The 17,968-nt window shown below is 36.7% G+C and overlaps 1 protein-coding gene across 1 annotated transcript in view; it reads left to right on the top strand.

The window, feature by feature from the left end:
* LOC117171585 (polyadenylate-binding protein 2-B-like) overlaps window positions 1-17,968 on the top strand; it is a 113,553-nt gene that overhangs the window by 58,418 nt on the left and 37,167 nt on the right. Inside the window, exons 4-5 of the mRNA XM_033359029.1 lie at window positions 6,891-6,958; window positions 7,056-7,297. Coding sequence (XP_033214920.1) covers window positions 6,891-6,958; window positions 7,056-7,297 — 310 coding nt within the window. The remainder of the gene's footprint in view (window positions 1-6,890; window positions 6,959-7,055; window positions 7,298-17,968) is intronic.

The following is a 17,968-nucleotide window of genomic DNA, read 5'->3' as shown; positions in this document are numbered from 1 at the left end:
ACCATTTTATTATATTTTAATGTCAAGATAATATCTATTATTCTTACCTTACAGTATTTCATAGTTAAATTGTAGCGTTCGTTGTAATAAAGAGAAGTTGCAATGTAGAGGAGAGAGATTAGAGTGGAGAACTGTCAAAACACACTAGAACAAACAGAAGGACACTCGCTTGCGGGCCACGGACGAAGGTGGGAGGCAACTCGCGAACGAGTATCCCCCCTCTACATACATTAGCCAGAGTGGGAGACTCGAGGCGAGCTATGGTGCGCGGACTCAAAAAGGGAATGTTAAAGCGAACTCGCGAACAGCTACCTCCCTATCCGCGCGCATGTACAGGGTTGAGAGAAGCGAGGCGAGCTATGACGCGCGCCCCGCGCGTTGTGTATAAAGGCCTGCGTTCGCGCCACTATCTTTACTCGGCCTTCACCTGGCACACCGCACGAACTACTTGTTTTTTCGCTCTCCGACGTCACGAGTAGACGTAACGAACACTACTACAAGATATTTTGTTCTTTTTGTTTTGTTTCAAAGTACATTCAAAGGGCTAGAACGCACTAGTCAACTCGTTTTAGTATCGCTCGATCTGTTGTAGATAGCTAAATTTTAGTTAGATGAGTGCTGTTTACAGTAAACGTTTTGAAGCGGTTAACGTAAAAATGATAAGACACAGATTAGATGAGGCGAAGATCCATTACCGTACCACGAGGCAGAAACCACTACTCTCGGATACCCACATGGAAAAACGCATGGCCTAGACTAAAGAAAATATCAATCTCGACTGGTTGAACGTGGTTCAATCGAACCCGATTGAAAACGTCTGGAGTATAATGAACAGGAAACTTGCAGGAAAGCATTTATTCACCTTAAATCAGCTCTGTCGACATATAAGGGAGATATGGAGCTCATTCTCTATTGATTATGGATAAAAACTGGCCGAGAGCATGCCGAGAAGGTGTCAGGCTATTCTAGACAACAATTTGGACTGGACAATTTACCAGGCTAGTGCGTTTTAGCCTTTTGAATGTGCTTTTAAGCAAAAAAAAAGCACAAAATATCTTCGAAACTTTCCGAGAAAACGTGTAACCTCGTCAATGGAGAAGACTTTAAATAACCACTCTGAATTTCAAAAACCTGTTTCGTCATCTACATGTACCTCTGTTCTTTTTAGAGCAATTTTAATTGTTGAAAGTGACCTTGGACTTCGGTCCATGATCCGAAACCGCTCAAACAATAATCAGTCCGTAATTCCCTCTAAGTGTCAGTCTTACTCATTATTGAGCGAGAAAATACCACGGGCCTCGTGCTTATTGAAATCTAAGTGATCTGGAACTTCGGTCCCTGATCCGAACCGCTCAAACAATAATCAGTCCGTAATAATAAGTACGCCTTTTTTTATGATTACTATTATATTAAAATCAAAACCACTTGAAAATTTTAAACAACTTTATTTTTGTATGTAAATATATGCACCATATGGGGAAAAATCACCAAGTGTACGTGCCTTAAATCTTGTTGTTCATAATCTTAGTGAATCGGACGTGAAAGTATGTAGCAGGGGGGACGGCGAGCAGAAAGGGATTTAGAAAAGATTAGAGAGAACATGGTAAAGGAGGAAGCGGGAGGGAAGAATAAAGAGAAGGCAGAAAGCAGAAATAATACTGTGCTAAGAGGGTTGAAGCTAAGAAACAGGGAAGAAAGGAAGGGGCTAGAGGCGCTGCTACAGAGCATAGGAGAGGTAACGTTCGGTTACGCAAAGTTTGGCTGGATGGGGAAAAGAAGAATGAAGTGACGGTTGTGGAATTGAAGGGCTGATTAGACATTGTGGGGACAAGGCGAAATAAAATTAGTATAAAGGATAGGGGAGTTTTCGTCGATCGCAATTTGACTGGGAAGGAAAGGGAGGTACAGAGAATGCAAAACAAAAGGGCTAAGAGGGAGAGGAATGAAGGGAGATTGGCAAAGGTAGGTTATAGGAAAACAAAAGCAGATGAGAAAATGTGGGTGTTGTACGATTTAGAAGAGGTGTTGAAGGAGGTATACAGTGGCACTTTTCTTAGGAAGTAGGGGGCTGTCGGTAAAGCTGGGTGGACGAGTAATGAAATTTCTGTACTCTATAATCAATCAGAAGTATATGCTATTATTGCAAAATTTATATTTTGCATTGTTTGAAGCTAAATAGTATAAAATACTCCATTTATTTTATTTGTTTTTATTTTCAGTTTTAACTTAAATATTCACTCTGATTAGTTCAATATTTACTTGTATAAAATGAATAATATTGTGTTTTAATAAATTCTTCTATAATTATAATATAAGTATTTTTTATTTCTGCCTATTAATGTATGTTAATATTTAGCTCAATAACAATAAATAATACTACCATAATTATTATATTATATTGATGAAAAACGGTGCTTTTTTATTTTGTTGTATCACTCTATTTGTTTATAAAAACCAGACCTTTAAAGATACATTGTTTCAAAATTTAATTAGTTAGCAATGCTTTTGAAAATGTTGGCACATTTTCTTCAGATGTTCAGTGTTTGCACATATTTTAAATATTTTAATTTATACTGCTAAATGAGACGACTGAAAAATTCCGAAAAACGAAAATTCCGACACTGTAAAATTGCCGAACAATAAAACTCTCTTTTAAAAGTATTTGTTTATTCCATTAAGAAAAAATATAATAATATTCAACAAAACAATTTTTTTGATTCTTTAAATTTTTGAATTTTCTGGTTCTGCCATTTTACAATTCGGTAATTTTATGTCGGAAATTTTGTTCTTATGGAATTTTCAAATAGTGTCATATTATAAACTTGAGTTAATTTTATTATTCAAGAATTTTTCAATTCGAGATTTTTATATTTCGGCAATTTTATAATTTTTGGTGATTTATTGTGCGGGATTTTTCGGTCGTCCGCTGACAAATTCCCAAGTCCAAACTTTGAAACAATTTTACTATGACTTACAGACAGTTACGCAATTTTCCTAAACATTTGCATTTATTTTTCATACAACAAGATTTCTTTTCATATTGCAATCTTTTACCTTAGAAAGAAATACATATTTTCATTTGATAATGGAATATGCAGATGACTCAACATTTATTTTTCTCTGTTTCTATCACAGTTGCTGTAGATCTGATAGTGTAAGCATTTGACCCTATTCGAAAGCGCCTTTCTTTGTAACTACAGTAGGTACTATCAAATCGAAACTATCTTTTTCGTGGTAATAATTTTGTCTAGAAATTAAAAAGATACTTTGTTAATTCAAAAGTATGTTTAACACTTTAAATACAAAATTTGTTCGAAATAAATGTGCATTTATTTTTCTTAATTTTATATGCCTGAGCTTCATATAATCGTCAATATTTTAATCTATAGTACTGTACTTTTGATTCAAAAACTCGAATTATTTCACTCAAAGAAAAATTTATTGGATTATTGACATAAACTATTGTATTAATAATGTGGAATTCAAAAGCACTGGCACTTTTGACTCAAGAGTACTTTTTTCTCAGTGTATAGGACAGAGAGAATATTTTTTAAGAAATTTTAAGGGACTGTATGGAGGATAGGGGCTGAGTGGTGGCGAATGGTATGGTCACCGGGGACGAAATGGGAGAATACACGTTTGTGATGAGGGTGTGGTATCAGTATTAGACAACTTGTTCATGAATATGCAAGGGTGGGAGGAGGCGCCAAGATTCTCAATAGAAGGGAGGATAGAATCAGACAATAAGAGTGGAGGAAAGCGGTGAAAGACAAGTTTAAGAAGAATTGCCGACGGGGGTGAGGGTGACTTGGATGAAACAGGCGATAAAGAATGATCAGTAGCAGTTAGGGCAGGTACTTTTTGAAGGGGAGTCGGTAAAAGAGATGTGGGTGGATCTGAAAGAGAAAGTGAAAGGGTTTGTGCCGACGAAAAGGAAGGTGTGAAGGAAGTACAGGAAAGAATAATCTGGGTAGAGGGAGGAATACGTAGAGTTGGGGAAGGAGCTTGGGGAGATGCGGGAAAAGAAAAGGCAGGAGAGGGAAAATTATGTAGAAGTGAAGTTGAGAAGTGTTACGACAGAAGGGAACGTTTCAAATATAAGTAATCAGGTTTCGGAAGTTAAGGGTGGGGATAGGCGAGATGATAGGGAGTGACAAGTGGACGGAGTTTTTTAACGAATTATTTCAGGGCACAAATTCAAGGAAAATGGAAGAAGGCATTAAAATAATGAGAGTGGGAGAAGAAGTGGAGTTGAATGACGAAGTGATAGAGAAATAGATAAGGAAAATGTGAAGGTCAGCAGGGGGTTAGGTAGAGGCTGAAGACGATATTATCGAGGGGTTACGTTGATGAATACGGCGTACAAAGTATATGCGATGGTGTTGGCGGAGAGACTGTGCAAGGATGTCGACGGGAAAGGGATATTGTTGGAGACAAGCGGTATTCACTGCGGGTAAGAGCACTATCGATAATATTTACTTTTTACAGCACGTGGATAGGTTGTGGGAAGCGACGGTAGTGAGGGAAGTAGAAAGAGGCCTAATAGAGATTATAAGGGAGTTACATGAATAGAAAAAAGTTAAGGAGAGAGGAGGGGAAGGAATTTCTTAGGGGTTTTGGATGGATAGTGGGTTGAGACGGTCATGGACAGTAGGCTAAAGGCCGGAGTCGTAGGAAGAGAATCTGTTAGAGTTGAATGCGGTAAAGTCAAAGGTTATGGTATTTAGGAAAAGTAATGCAGGGTTAAGAGAGGTAGTGGAAGGGAAAGGCTATGCAATACGTGGAAAAAGTTTCTGTACCTTGACTTCCTGATTCGGAGGAATGTGGGAGTAGATGTTCATATAAAATATAGAGTTAAGAAGGACAAATGTGCGTGTGTTAGATGGAAAGTGGAGAGATTAATAGGATATAGGAGAAGTATGTAAAGTGGTCACTGGGGTAAGTATGAGGAGAAATTTTTGGTAGCGGGGAGGAAGTAAGCTGGTTAGGGAGTTTCGGTGGAAGAAGGAGAACAGAAGAGAGGTTGGGAAGGTGTAGGTTGAAAGAGAAAGCTATTTTATAAGGAGTGGGCTGCAGATAGATGAAGTAAGGACGATGCACGATGAGGGCAGTAAGGTATATGAGATGGTAAAGAAAAACGGCATGCAGATAGACAAGGCAGCAGAGGAGGAGAAAATAAGAGGGTCAAATAATAGATTTAATGCTTTCACGATGATTCATTTGGATAAAAGGAGATATTTCGGGTTCCAATCGTATAAAAAAATACGAATTTTGCGGAGGTTTCATGTACATTGCAGTTCACTTCTTTAGGGCTGACCTGAAACTGAAGTATCAGGTTATGTCATTCTTATGTATACTCTCTACAATGCAGACACTGAAAAATCATCGAAACAAAAATAAAGTTTGCATTCAAAGCTGTTACAAGTCTCATAAATTCATATGAATACCTGTTGTAACACCTTATAAATATTTATGACAGCTTAGAATACTAACTTTGTTTATTTTTGTTTTAGTTCAATTTGAAATTTCTTTAGATGGGTCCTGTGTTCTTTTTATATCATCATTAGGAATAACGTTCGATTTAATCGAGGCAATAGGACCTTGTAACAAGGACTTTAATATACAAAGGCTTTTTTTCTCTTTCAGTTTCTCTTTCAATGTCCCTGTAAATATTAAAAATAATACTATGAATGTAGAACGTAGATAATAGTAAACTTTATTAATAAACTTTTAAGTAGATACTTTTATAATCGATTCAAAATCAGGGCCATCTGTTAACTGGGAACTGTTAAAGTGAAAAGTAAACAAAGATCATTTAGCATCACATATCGAAGTTAATCTAAACAGTTCATTCGCTTATCGTAGAATGTAAAGTATAAATAATATTTAAACAGAAAAAGTGTTGCCCAGTCCAGGTTCGATATGTAACACGGTGTTGCAAACATTCATAAACCTTAATCGGTTCGCGGGCCCGCTCGCTTGACATGGAAGCCGCGAATTCTATTTTGTTAGTATCTGGTTTCCCATCGGTTCTCATTCAGAAGTTGTGTATTGTCTGCTTCTCCCAATTTGCTAACTCTGTTCGTAAAGAAGTACTGTCACCTTATTTCACCCGTAAAATATTTTCTTAGTTTTGAATCACCCTTTTATGTAAATTGCATTGAAATCATCGGCCTTTTCAATCTTCCAAATTTGATTATATTTTTAAATTATCACTAAATGATACAGCTATCCAAAAAAAATCTTCCTGGTCTGGATGTCAGGCCACGTTCACTATTTATTTTTGGGACTCGCTGAATTTGAATCCATCGTCCAAAATCCCCCAAGAACCTTCAGAAACTTCATAAAATTTTTTTTTTTCAAGTCCGGGGATCAGACCATGTTTACTATATGTTTTCAGGGTCGCTGAATCTCACATGAAATTTATTGATCCGACTTACGTATGTCTGTGTACATCGGGCAGCGCTAATGCCGACGGTCCTGTATAGCACTGTTTTGTGGAATAAATAGGGTTTATGGGTTGAACTGATTTATGTTTAATGTACGACTAAAGTCAAAAAGTTGAAGATATAAGTAGCTTAGATTGCAAGTTATTTTAAACGTTATGTCAGAATCTTGCCGTGCTGGGGATTTTTAAACCTCGGATTCGGATTCAGCGTCCCCAAAAACATATAAAACTTTGTCTGACCAAGACCCGGCAAAATATTTTTTTCTTGTTTGGCTGTGTTATCATTACTAACACATGCATATTTTAGAAATGCACTTTTCTAATTTAAATTAATTTCGTAACTTTGCGAGGAAGAATATTAAAAAATAGAACAAAGAATTTTTCCAGCTACTACAGATTGAACTGATGATAAGTATTAAAATTGTCATTGCAATTATTCTAGCTAGTCCATTAAATATGTCAATCGAGGATAAAATGGAAGTAGACAATAGGTCTATCTACGTTGGCAACGTAAGTACATCTATATATTCCTTTATGCATATATGGTTGCATGCAATTATCATTAAACACTTAATATAAGAATAATATTAATCTTAAATAAATAAAGGTCGATTATGGCGCAACTGCAGAAGAACTGGAGCAACATTTCCACGGATGTGGCAGTGTCAACAGAGTAACTATTTTATGTAATAAGTTTGATGGACATCCAAAAGGTTTTGCATACATAGAATTTGCTGATCGAGATTCCGTACAAACAGCAATGGCTATGGACGATTCAGTGTTCAGAGGTCGACAAATTAAAGTAATGCCTAAACGAACAAATAGACCTGGCATGTCAATGACAAACCGGTGTGTATATTATGAATATTCATATTTATTTCTTTATATATGTCTATCAATACAAAGTCTAAGAGATATTTATAAACCTCCACGGCATAGTAACAAAATTTTAAGTTGAAAAACTGTCCTGGTAATTTATTTACTTTATATTTTGTCATAACATTTTTTAACAGTGAACGAATTCAATTTTTTTTTGCAATTTTTTTGAGGAAGTTGGGAGTATTTAAACTTTTAAGACTGGTAACGCCGTACTATGGGTGATTTTATTGATTTTTGTCTTAAAGCCGCAGAACTTTTTATAGGAATGACTTAGAAGGATACATTTTTTTAATGGAATATAAATCCTTAGAGAATATAGGAAAAATACAGGGAAAACGTAAAAATGGTTGACCTTGAAAATTTGTATTTCTTGCAGAAAAGTTTATAGGGGTAAATAGCCCTCTAGGGAACAGGATAATACATGATCATTAACAATTTATGCAAGCAATGTTTGGTAGAATATATGATTAACTTGATAACTAGATCTATAATCTAAATAAATGGAGTCGATGTCAGAATTAGTATCAGGTAAGGTATCAGAATAGGGAAGGTGCATTTGTAATATTTGCCAGTAGTTTATTCCATATACAAGCTTGCTTGCTCTGATCAAAGAAATTCTAAGAATTTATTTTCTTTCACGAAGCTTAGATTATGCTGGTAGGTCTCTGTCTATAAATTAGCACAGACTGTATAGGTACTCAGGGACTTTGTCCTAAAAAAGAGTGTAGAGCAAATTGACCATAAAAAATGGTCTTCTCTTGGGAGCATTAAGCACACCAGGCTTTTGTCGGTATAGATTTGTTTCTTCGTATTTAGTCAAATTGTAGATGGAATGGACAGAGGGTTAATCATACGCTTGGGCTTTGAATTCAAATCATCAGTCAACTCGTCCTATACTAAACGACCTTCGTCAAAGTGGGGCAAAATTAGACTCTTGACCAAAATTATCCGAGTGGAAGTAGGTAGAGTCCTTATTCATATTTACTTGTTGTAGTATGCTTACTGGTTTCCTCAAGATGCTCTGTACGACGGGAAAAAGTAGGTTAAACAACAATTGCCTGAGTTTTGTTTGGGTTAAGAGTAGAAATACCGTTCTTTCAGGCCCAAAGGGTAATGCGGTCGATATCCTTTTGGACTAGGAAAAGTAATCAACTCAGTTAAAAGATTGGTTCCGATGAGTAGAGTTCAAAATCTTCAGCATATTTGTGATAGATACAATGGTGACGGTCCCTTCCATAGTCAGATTTAATCTATAGTGGATGAGATTTAATCTATAGTAACTCTTGATCTCCAAACAGTCAGAAGATCAATTTTTTCAGCGGTTTCGAAATTTTGGAAACTGGGCAGAAAACAGCCTTTTTCTAGATATCAGAAAAAATTACGAACCGTAGGGAAGCGCTATAAACATGCAAGAGAATAGGACAGATAATTGGAAGGGCAAGGTTAATAATTTTGATTGATATTCCATTAGGTCCAAGGGCATTCGATTTTATTTCGAGTGTTTTTCCAAAAGTATTTTAGGAGTAATTTCCTCGGAAAAGAAGTCAGAGTAAAGAAATGTTTTATTAAGTAGTTCAGTTGAAAATAATGTTTTATAAGTCTGCAATTGAAGATGTAAAAAAGTATTTCAAAAATCATTAGTTGGCAATTTACTATCTAAAGATTATTTCTTCGGTAGGATTAGCTGTGAATGTCTAAGGAGATGTCATACGTCTTCTTTTAATGTCTATGCGCAATATCGTTATAATTGAATTAATTGAACGCATCTCTAATTTTAGTTTGCACTGCGTTCCTGAGTTATCGGAATTGAGCTATTATCTTACTGCTTTTTGTTCTTCTTGAAATTTGACACTTGCTATCACGCTTCTTCATTAGATTTTTAATTACAGATGTGATCCAGATGTTTTTCAGAATTTTTGTCAATCAAATTACGTAAAATGTTTGTGGAATGTATGTTTATCAATATCATAAATATATTGATATAAAGATCATAAAGATATTGTTTGATAAAATCAATCATAAAGTAAATACATGTACTGTAATTGTCAGTATTATGGGTGAAATAACTCAATCACTGTGTCATAGGAGGCATTTGGTGGTTTATAAACTACTTCCACTGAAACACTGACACGATGACATAAATTAAAAAAAATAAAAAAATTTAGTACTGGCTCAAGTAGCAGCTAGACTCTAACCAATGGCCCCCTCAGGCTTTTATGCATAAAAGACAAACTCTACCGCCATTTCACTCGTCTTTGTCTCTTCGAAAGAGCGAATAGTTGTCATCTGCAATGAGGCTACAGGATATATTTGGAGTTAAACAGCACTCGGGAACATTTATTATATGGTGGGAACCTTTACTGAAAAAAATCTTTAATTCTGTAAAATGTATCAGAGAGACTGAGTCTTAAGATGGCAAATGCTTAAGATATCCATGGTTGTATTAAGGTAAACAATTCGAAAATAAAAAGCTCACGAAGCACTCTTAGAAATTAATCAAGACAATGAAGTATAATTAACACACGCCAAACCAAGTGATTATAATGAAAGTTGAAAAATTCATAACGTATACAAGTAAAAATGATAGAAAAAAGATAATTAACAATGCAGTAAACAGTGGCCTAAATCTTTTGAAAAATACTTTTAAAAAGTTTACACGATTTGGTAAATCGATATCCGGATAACTGGAGAGCTTTGACTATTGGGATAGTATTTAAAAAAAAAAGTATCCTACACACAATAAAGCCTAATATTATGTACACTGAAACCGCGATTTACCGGTTTTCCCATTTTTTTATTAACCCTCACGTTGAATCGTAGTTCTCTGAACCATTCTTCTTCTCCTTCCTACTTGTGCCTTCTTATAATACTGAACCGTAAGCTGCTCAACTCCGCTTACCTTGCAGGCACCACTCTTTCACACCCCTGGATCACCTTATCCGATATATTAGGTACCGGTAAAGCGCGGTCCCATTATACTTATTCACAAAAAGACAAGATTCAAGATTTAAAACTACTAGTTAAAGTATGAGTTCAAGCTTGCTATCTGATGATACATATATAAAGGGCATTGAAAAGTATATAATAATACTAAAAAGTATTGAAGGTATACTTGTGTTCAACAGGCATGTTCCTTACGACGAAAAAACTTTCCTTCTGCAATCGAAAGATATTTAACCTTTGTTTGTCTTCTTATATTCAATGCAGAAGCATCGAATCCTACTGCTGAAGGGCGTCGAAGCCTCATGTATTAAAATGAGACTTTTATCGTTATCTGACCAGCCAATATTGGTCGCTAAAAAGTCTCGTACATTTTCCGCTGCTCCATTATCTTATCCCTTACCAACTGTCTGCTGAACCTTGCACAAATGATTGGTAGAATCAGTGAATTGGATATTGGGGATTTACGAATGTGATAAACATTAAGAAGGTCATCTTTGGTGATCGGAGCATCAAGAGCTTTGATACCCGATTCCAGGATCGAAGGATGATCCTCATTCGGCTTGATACGTAAAAAAGGTTCCTCATCTATTCCTTTACTGCAGCTTCCCTCTGTGCTTGTTATACCGCACTGTGAATCGGCTTAACGTATCCAGACTGCAGAGCCCCATCAGTGATGGGGACAGGAGAAACTATTGTGAGTACCGGGTTATCTACTTAATTCTTACCAGTAGGTTCAAAACCATCACCGGAAATTAGCAAGGAACTTTTATCTAGATCCGAAGTAGTGTACCTAGTAACCGGTGAATTTCAGTTCACGCACATAAATGGAATAATCCCTTCTTCAGAATATCATATGATTTGTTTGATAATCCGATATTGATGCAGGCTAACTGGCTAAATTCACAACACTTTTTGCAAGTGATGGGGCCCGCCGTCCCTCTGGAGATCGCCTTCCTGCACTCTGGACCCAATAAAATATATACAGTGCACGATAAACACAACCACAATCACCGTGGCACAATATAAAATAAAATATTGCCTAATATAATCAAGTTATGGCAGTAATAAAGCGAGAGCACGCGAAGCACACGTCAAGAACCGAACCGAGGCGCGAAAAAAATTGAAAAAATCTATGTTGAGTTTAGCAATTATTGTAAAAAATTTCGTCTCTCGAATACCATAGATATATAGATATTATATACATGTTCAATATCAAAATTCAAAATAGTGAATCCAATATGGCAGATCATAATTATAAACATAAATCCAATTTGCCTATAAATTGCTGAACAGGGTTTTTTCTGGTTTTATGGGTATATATATTTTTTGAAAAATGTTGGACCAAAAAATCATTGTACTTACAAAAAATAATCTGAAGTGAACGATAGCAACCCTAATTAAATAGCAACAGTTTTCCTTGATAAATAAATCATATGTACATCTCCATGTTTTCAAAATTTTCTTAACATTAATGCTTACAAGCTAAAATCCATCCATTCCTCAATTCTTATGACTGCTCGCTCTTATCGTCTTGTCTTCCTCGCTTCGCCTCGAACGCGTCTCTTTACTTTCTTGCCTTGACTCTTATTATCAAACTATGTATAATCTACCTATAGTTCCATTAAGTATTGACCCTCTTATCCTCTCCACCCCTGGTCCCTTCTCCCTCTCCATGCCGTTCTTCTTGACCACCTCATACACCTTCTTCCCCTTCGCGTGCATCTTTCTTACTTTGTCTATTTGCAGCCCTTTCGTTCTAAAATGCCTTTCTGTTTCAACCTCCATCTCTTCGCCTCCATATTTCCACTCCCTTTCCTGTTCTAATTCTTCCACTTCCTAACCAGCTTACTGCCCCCTCTTCCAAAAAATTATTTTCATACTTACATTCCCGAGTTCTTGTTATAATCTCCAAACTCGTTATCGTCGTCTCTTCTATCGATATAATTAGTTGTATTTCTTGCCAACCCAAGTTCCCGCTTTACATACCTCTCCGATATCTTATTTACCTCTTCACTTTCAATTCATCCATACACTTCCATGCCATTCAATAAAACACTCATGACTAGCGTGACGTACAATTTAATTCTCCTTTCAAAATCATCTGTAAACATCTTTCCAAGCTCCATATTTGCCTTATCACCTCATTTGCCCTCCTAGTTTTGTCTTTTGTATGGCAATGCACTCCGGCATTCCTCCGAAATAGGAAGTCCAGGTACACAAACTCTTTCACCTCTTGCACCGTCTTGACCTTGCACTACTACTCGCTAACCTTGTCCCTTTCGCCTCCTTTCCTGAGAACCAAGCGCTTCGACTTTTCCGCATTCAACTCTAACCTACTCTTATCTAGGTATTTTTTCAACTTCTTCCTCGTCTCTTTTAAAGTTTCCTCAGTTTTTGGCAGCAACACTATCATCTGCATTCGCTATTGACCATATCCTAACCCCTCCTACCCTAACTCCTCCCACTACTCCAGTCTCTTGCTTACCCTCCATAGCCGTGATTTAAATCGAAAAAAAAAAGAAATCTCATCGATCTTCTGTCTCTTCAGATATTTCTCTTGTCTTCTCGATAAGGCCTATCTACTCCCTTCTTCTCGATCGCTACCGAAAACCTCTTGCTATGCACAGAGGAGAACGCGCCTTTAACATCCACGAAAATCGCGTACACTTTCGACCCCTTCTTCTCTAATTCTCTATTCACCACGTGCTACAAAATGTAAATCTTGTCGATAGTGCTCCTTCACACCCTGAGTCCTGGTTGTGTTTCCGGCAATATCCCTTTCCCCTGGAAAACTTTTCGCAATCTCTTCGCCAACATCACGCATAGTTTATACGCCGTATTTATTTGCGTAATCCCTCTGTAATTGTCCTGTATATCCCTACCTCCTTTTCTTATACAGCGGTACTATCAACTTTTCCCTCCACTCTCATGGGAATCCCTCCCTCTCCACACTTTCTTAAAACCCTCCTTCAGCCAATCCCTAACCGTTTGTCTATCAAAGAGTTACGCTTTGTTCTGTATCCCATCGATTCCATCATACTCACAATTCAGTGTGCTTTTTGACGTGAGTTCCCTCGCCTCTAACAATTCATTATGCTTTTTGACCTGAATCCCTTCTAATCTCAATTCGGGGTGTTTTTTATGTGAGTCCCTTCGCCTCTCACAATTCAGGGTGCTTTTTTATGTAAGTCAAGTGTCTTTTTCACACTTTCTCTTTATTTTCGCTATATTTTCTAAGGATTTATCTTTAATTTAAAAGAAAAGTACTGCTCTAGGTTGTTTCTATTAAAAGTTCTACTATTTTGAGAAACATGCAACAAAACTGCCTATAGTGCGCTGCTTATTAATAATAATATATATATGTATACATACACGCGACACGACTTGACGGTACTTAACCAAAAATAAAAACAATAAAAAGCTAACCGAGAAGTTAGCGCTAGAAAGTCTTGCTCGCCTAATTGAGCAAGATGAGGCTAGAAGTTGGCCAAAACTAAAAGGTGCTCACTCGCTTCATCAAATCGTGAAAGTTCAATCTCGGGCCAGTAAAGCATGAAGGTTGCCATTTCTCGCGTTTAGATTATAAGCGAGAAGTGGCACCTTCATGCTTTGCTCGCCCGAGAAGTTGCACTGGTTTTCCCGAAAATTTGCACTCGTATTTTATCAAAAACCCCAACTTTCTTTTCTCTTAATTTTTCTCTTGACGATGAAACTAGTATGTTGAATATATACCATAAAAGTTTATCTTGTGTCCGCGTCTTGAAGAGACGTTCGGTGACATTTCTTGCGTTCGCTTGTATACCTTCAAGTATGAAACATCTTCACAACTGAGGTATTATGCGTGTGTGACTGAGTGTGTACAAGAGAAATCATGTATGTCGGGGGGGGGGGGGGGGGGGGGGGGGGGGGGGGGGCTTGTCTATGAAAGGCACGGACGTTGTACGTATTTTAATGTGTGGATGAGTGATAGAGTGTACCTGTACGTGAAAAGGTAGGGTAACGGCGTCGGAGAGTGATTTAAGAGGGTGCAGTGTGTAAATGTGTGGGGAGGCGGGTTGTTTACATGCGTGTGTGTATTTGTGTGTGTGTGTTTGCATGTTTTGAGTGGTAGGGAGTATACTTACATGTATACAGTTCTTTACAACTGTAGTGTTATGCGTGGGATTATATGAACAAGGGAAATCATGTGTGGGGGTTAAAAACTACTTGCTGTGTGTGATCGGTATGTTGGACATAGCTCGTGTTTTAAGTTTTTATGAACGAGAGAATTCAACTGTATGTGAAAAGGAAAGGTAAGGGCGTAGAAGAGTAACACGGTGACAGTGGTACTCGAAGTCCTTGCAATGTCCTTGAAATTTTCATATTCTCTCAAATTTGATCTTATTTCAAAATAATATCAGTGACTAACTTAAAAAAATTTACCTCACTTTCGCTAAAAATTACATGTATAGATGTACACAATTATATTGTATTCATGTCTACAATTACATGTCTATATCCAACTCTCAACCTGACTGTATGGTTGCACTTGTTGAGCCGGTACCGTTATAGGAGCTGATACGTCAAACAACACGGCCAGTGGACTGAAGAAAATAGGAAATACTAATGAGTATCTCGTGAGCGATGAAACTACGAAGGCTGGATTTATATGGTGCATAGCCTAAACAATTGTATACGGTATAGGAAAATACTTAAAAAATGAGATGAGTTTCATGGTGACGACTAGATTGACAATTTCTTACGTTTTAGGGATGAGACTAAAATCGAAATAGCCACAAGATGTTTCACATCCACGTTCTTAGGAAAATCATCGGCTCTTCATCTAATTGATGCAGTCTTAAAGAATAAGATGTTGATCGATCTCGGTTCGCGTGGCTTGCACACGTTGCTTCAAAATTGTTAGTGACTTAATCGTTGACAAGCTCCTGTCTGCAAAACTAGTCTTCTTTGAATCGGTAGCTGTGCAGTTTGAACCGTTTTTAAGATAATTTTAGTCCAATAATCATTTCGCGACATTTCTTCATGAGCATCTGCCGTTGTTTATTCAAGACATTATACAGAAATTTATCAAGCTAGAAATATTAGGCAAACACAAAATTAATGTTCTAGACTTGTGAGACAATAATAATCTTCTACCACCGCCACACATCAAGATCCGGTATGCAAAGAAGGATGTTCTTAATGGATTGATGGATCTGATGAGTCTCGAAAAATTGAAAGTCAAAGACCAATGTCGTGAGTGCTACCGAGCTATCGCCTTGAAACTGCTTGAAAGATTTCACTCAAATTATTTCTGGTGAAAGGCCTTTCGTGCTTGAGTCGTTCGATTATACTTTTCGAAAAAAACATCACACATCGGAGATTGACTATTGTTTTACGATTAACGCTCATGGTCCGGAGAACTATAACAAAATGCTGTTCGTAAAAAAAAAAGATTTATTTTGTCGCATGGCGATACAGCTTTAAATCGAGGGTTCTCTGTTAACAAAGAGTTAACAAAGAGTGCGTGTTTGAAAGTCAGTACAAACAGTCATTGAAAGCACAACGTATAATTAATGCGCTCGTTAACATAGGAGGTTTAAAAAACTTCACGGTATTAAAGCGTCCAATTGAGTACGCATGAAGGGCCTATTCGAAATATAAGGATAAGGACAAGACTCGTTTAGCAAAAAACGATCTACAGCCGCTATCATAGAGCTGGAGAAGAAGAAACCCAAAATCATGGACGAAGCGTTGAAAGAATCTGCCCGCATCGAAAAAGAAATACTGAAAGAAAAAATCCGAAGTGTTGATTAAAAACAGAATCGCTCACGAAATAGTCGTTACCAAAAAATTATTATATATAAGGAATCTGTGATTGTCTAATATATAGTCTTATGTTCTAAAAGGTAAATAGATTACATTTATTCACGGCTTTATTTTTTTCGGTTTTCATTAACTAACCTGGAAACTGGTGTTCTAAAACAACACGAATGACGTGGAGATAGTTCGTGTTTTGTGTGTGCATAAGTGAGATTGAAGATAAACAAAAACACCGATTTTCGGAAACTACTAAACTTGTTTATAGTTCTAAAAATAAAAAAAATTAGTGATTGTAAGAATTCATACTTTTACATATTTTACGCTTAAGGTAGTTCAAGCTCGCAAAATTCATCACGAAGTTTAAGCTAAGGCAGATCCAAAATGCCATTGCGTTTCTCCTAACCTTTCGTCCATACTTTTGACGAAGTTTTGTACACTCTCAGTCGCGACACAAAGAAACCTGTAATATAAGTTTACATCGCATACTAAGTAAGCAATGAGCGTGGTAACACTAAAATCAGCACGATCGCACGAATTGCACTGTTTTCTGGCCCATCGTAATCTACACACGTGTCTTTGACAAGCGCCTTTAACAGCAAGGCAAGCAGTGTTGCCAAATCGTCAGTATTTTCTTCCCTTATATTTCTTACGTAAATAAAAACATTGTTTGGATAGTTATACCTCCTATACGAAACTCAAAAATAAATTTAAATAAAAATTTTTTTTTATTATATTCTTCTATACATCTTTAGTTTTTAACCTAAATTGTAAGAACTGTTTAGATGCTACAATTAAAAGTGTATAAACTTATAACTCGTTTTCTATACGGGAACCATAAAAAAGTACTGTCTTCAGTAGATAATATCTACTTTCACAGGGTCAACATTGAGTTAAAAACTGCAAGCTCGTTACATACTAATCTCCTGTATGCATTGACAAAATTTAAGACAATTTCTAAGAAATGTGAAATATTGCGTGAAGTACCTTAAATTTAATTTTGGTCACTTTCATCACGCTTGACGAGGTAAAAGATATTATTCGACTTAAAAAAAAAGTATATTCAGCTCATAAAGAACTAACAATTTTGTGCTGTTAGAAATCGATGGCTAGAAATTAATTTTTATTTGGCCCAACCTAATGAACACTTACAGTCGACGTTATTTACCTTGCCGCGGATAGGACCGTAGGGGAGTAATTTTCCTGGAAACGATGTTCCCCCACTCTCGAGTGTAATCTTGATGCGTGATGCTTGATGTGAATTGTTTCGCGCGCTACGTACGTTACTACGCGCGGATCAGTGTTTACAAACAGAGAAAGTTTGATTTTCAGAATACATATTGTGAAAGTAATTATCTCACATTTGGTTCCAAAAAATTATGAGCACATCGTTCTCTTACGGAATAAACTGAAAAATAGGTTAGTATTTACGAATTATTGATAAAGTTTGAATAAATTTGCCATACTTAAGGTTATTTCATTTGACAAAGAAATTATCATAAGACATAAATATGATTTCGAAATTCTTGTATATAACAAAGCATATAATGACTGTATGCACTTTTAAATTGCCTGAAAAGACCTAAACCATTGACGGCAACGTAAATAGAGAGCGGAACAATTCTCGGATGCCAAGCCGTCGCGGTCATGGTGGGAGAGAGCTCGAGCGAGAGTTACGGGAAGCGGCAAGGTAAGTAGCGTCGACTGTATTCAGATACTTACAAACAACACAAAATCATATACTAAAGGTTAACATCTTCGAGATTAATGCTCTGACAGAGTGACGTAAGACCGTAAGATCGCATCTGCAAGCCTTACACGCTTCGACCTTACTCACTATCATACCCAACAAACACTCCCATCATGCATACGCTTTCACGTAGGGAAGGGGGGGGGGGG

This window comes from Belonocnema kinseyi, chromosome 4 (genome assembly GCF_010883055.1).
Source record: "Belonocnema kinseyi isolate 2016_QV_RU_SX_M_011 chromosome 4, B_treatae_v1, whole genome shotgun sequence".
Classification (NCBI taxonomy): domain Eukaryota; kingdom Metazoa; phylum Arthropoda; class Insecta; order Hymenoptera; family Cynipidae; genus Belonocnema; species Belonocnema kinseyi.
The sequence above is the reverse complement of the archived record's forward strand: the minus strand, read 5'-3'. Positions and strand labels throughout refer to the sequence as shown.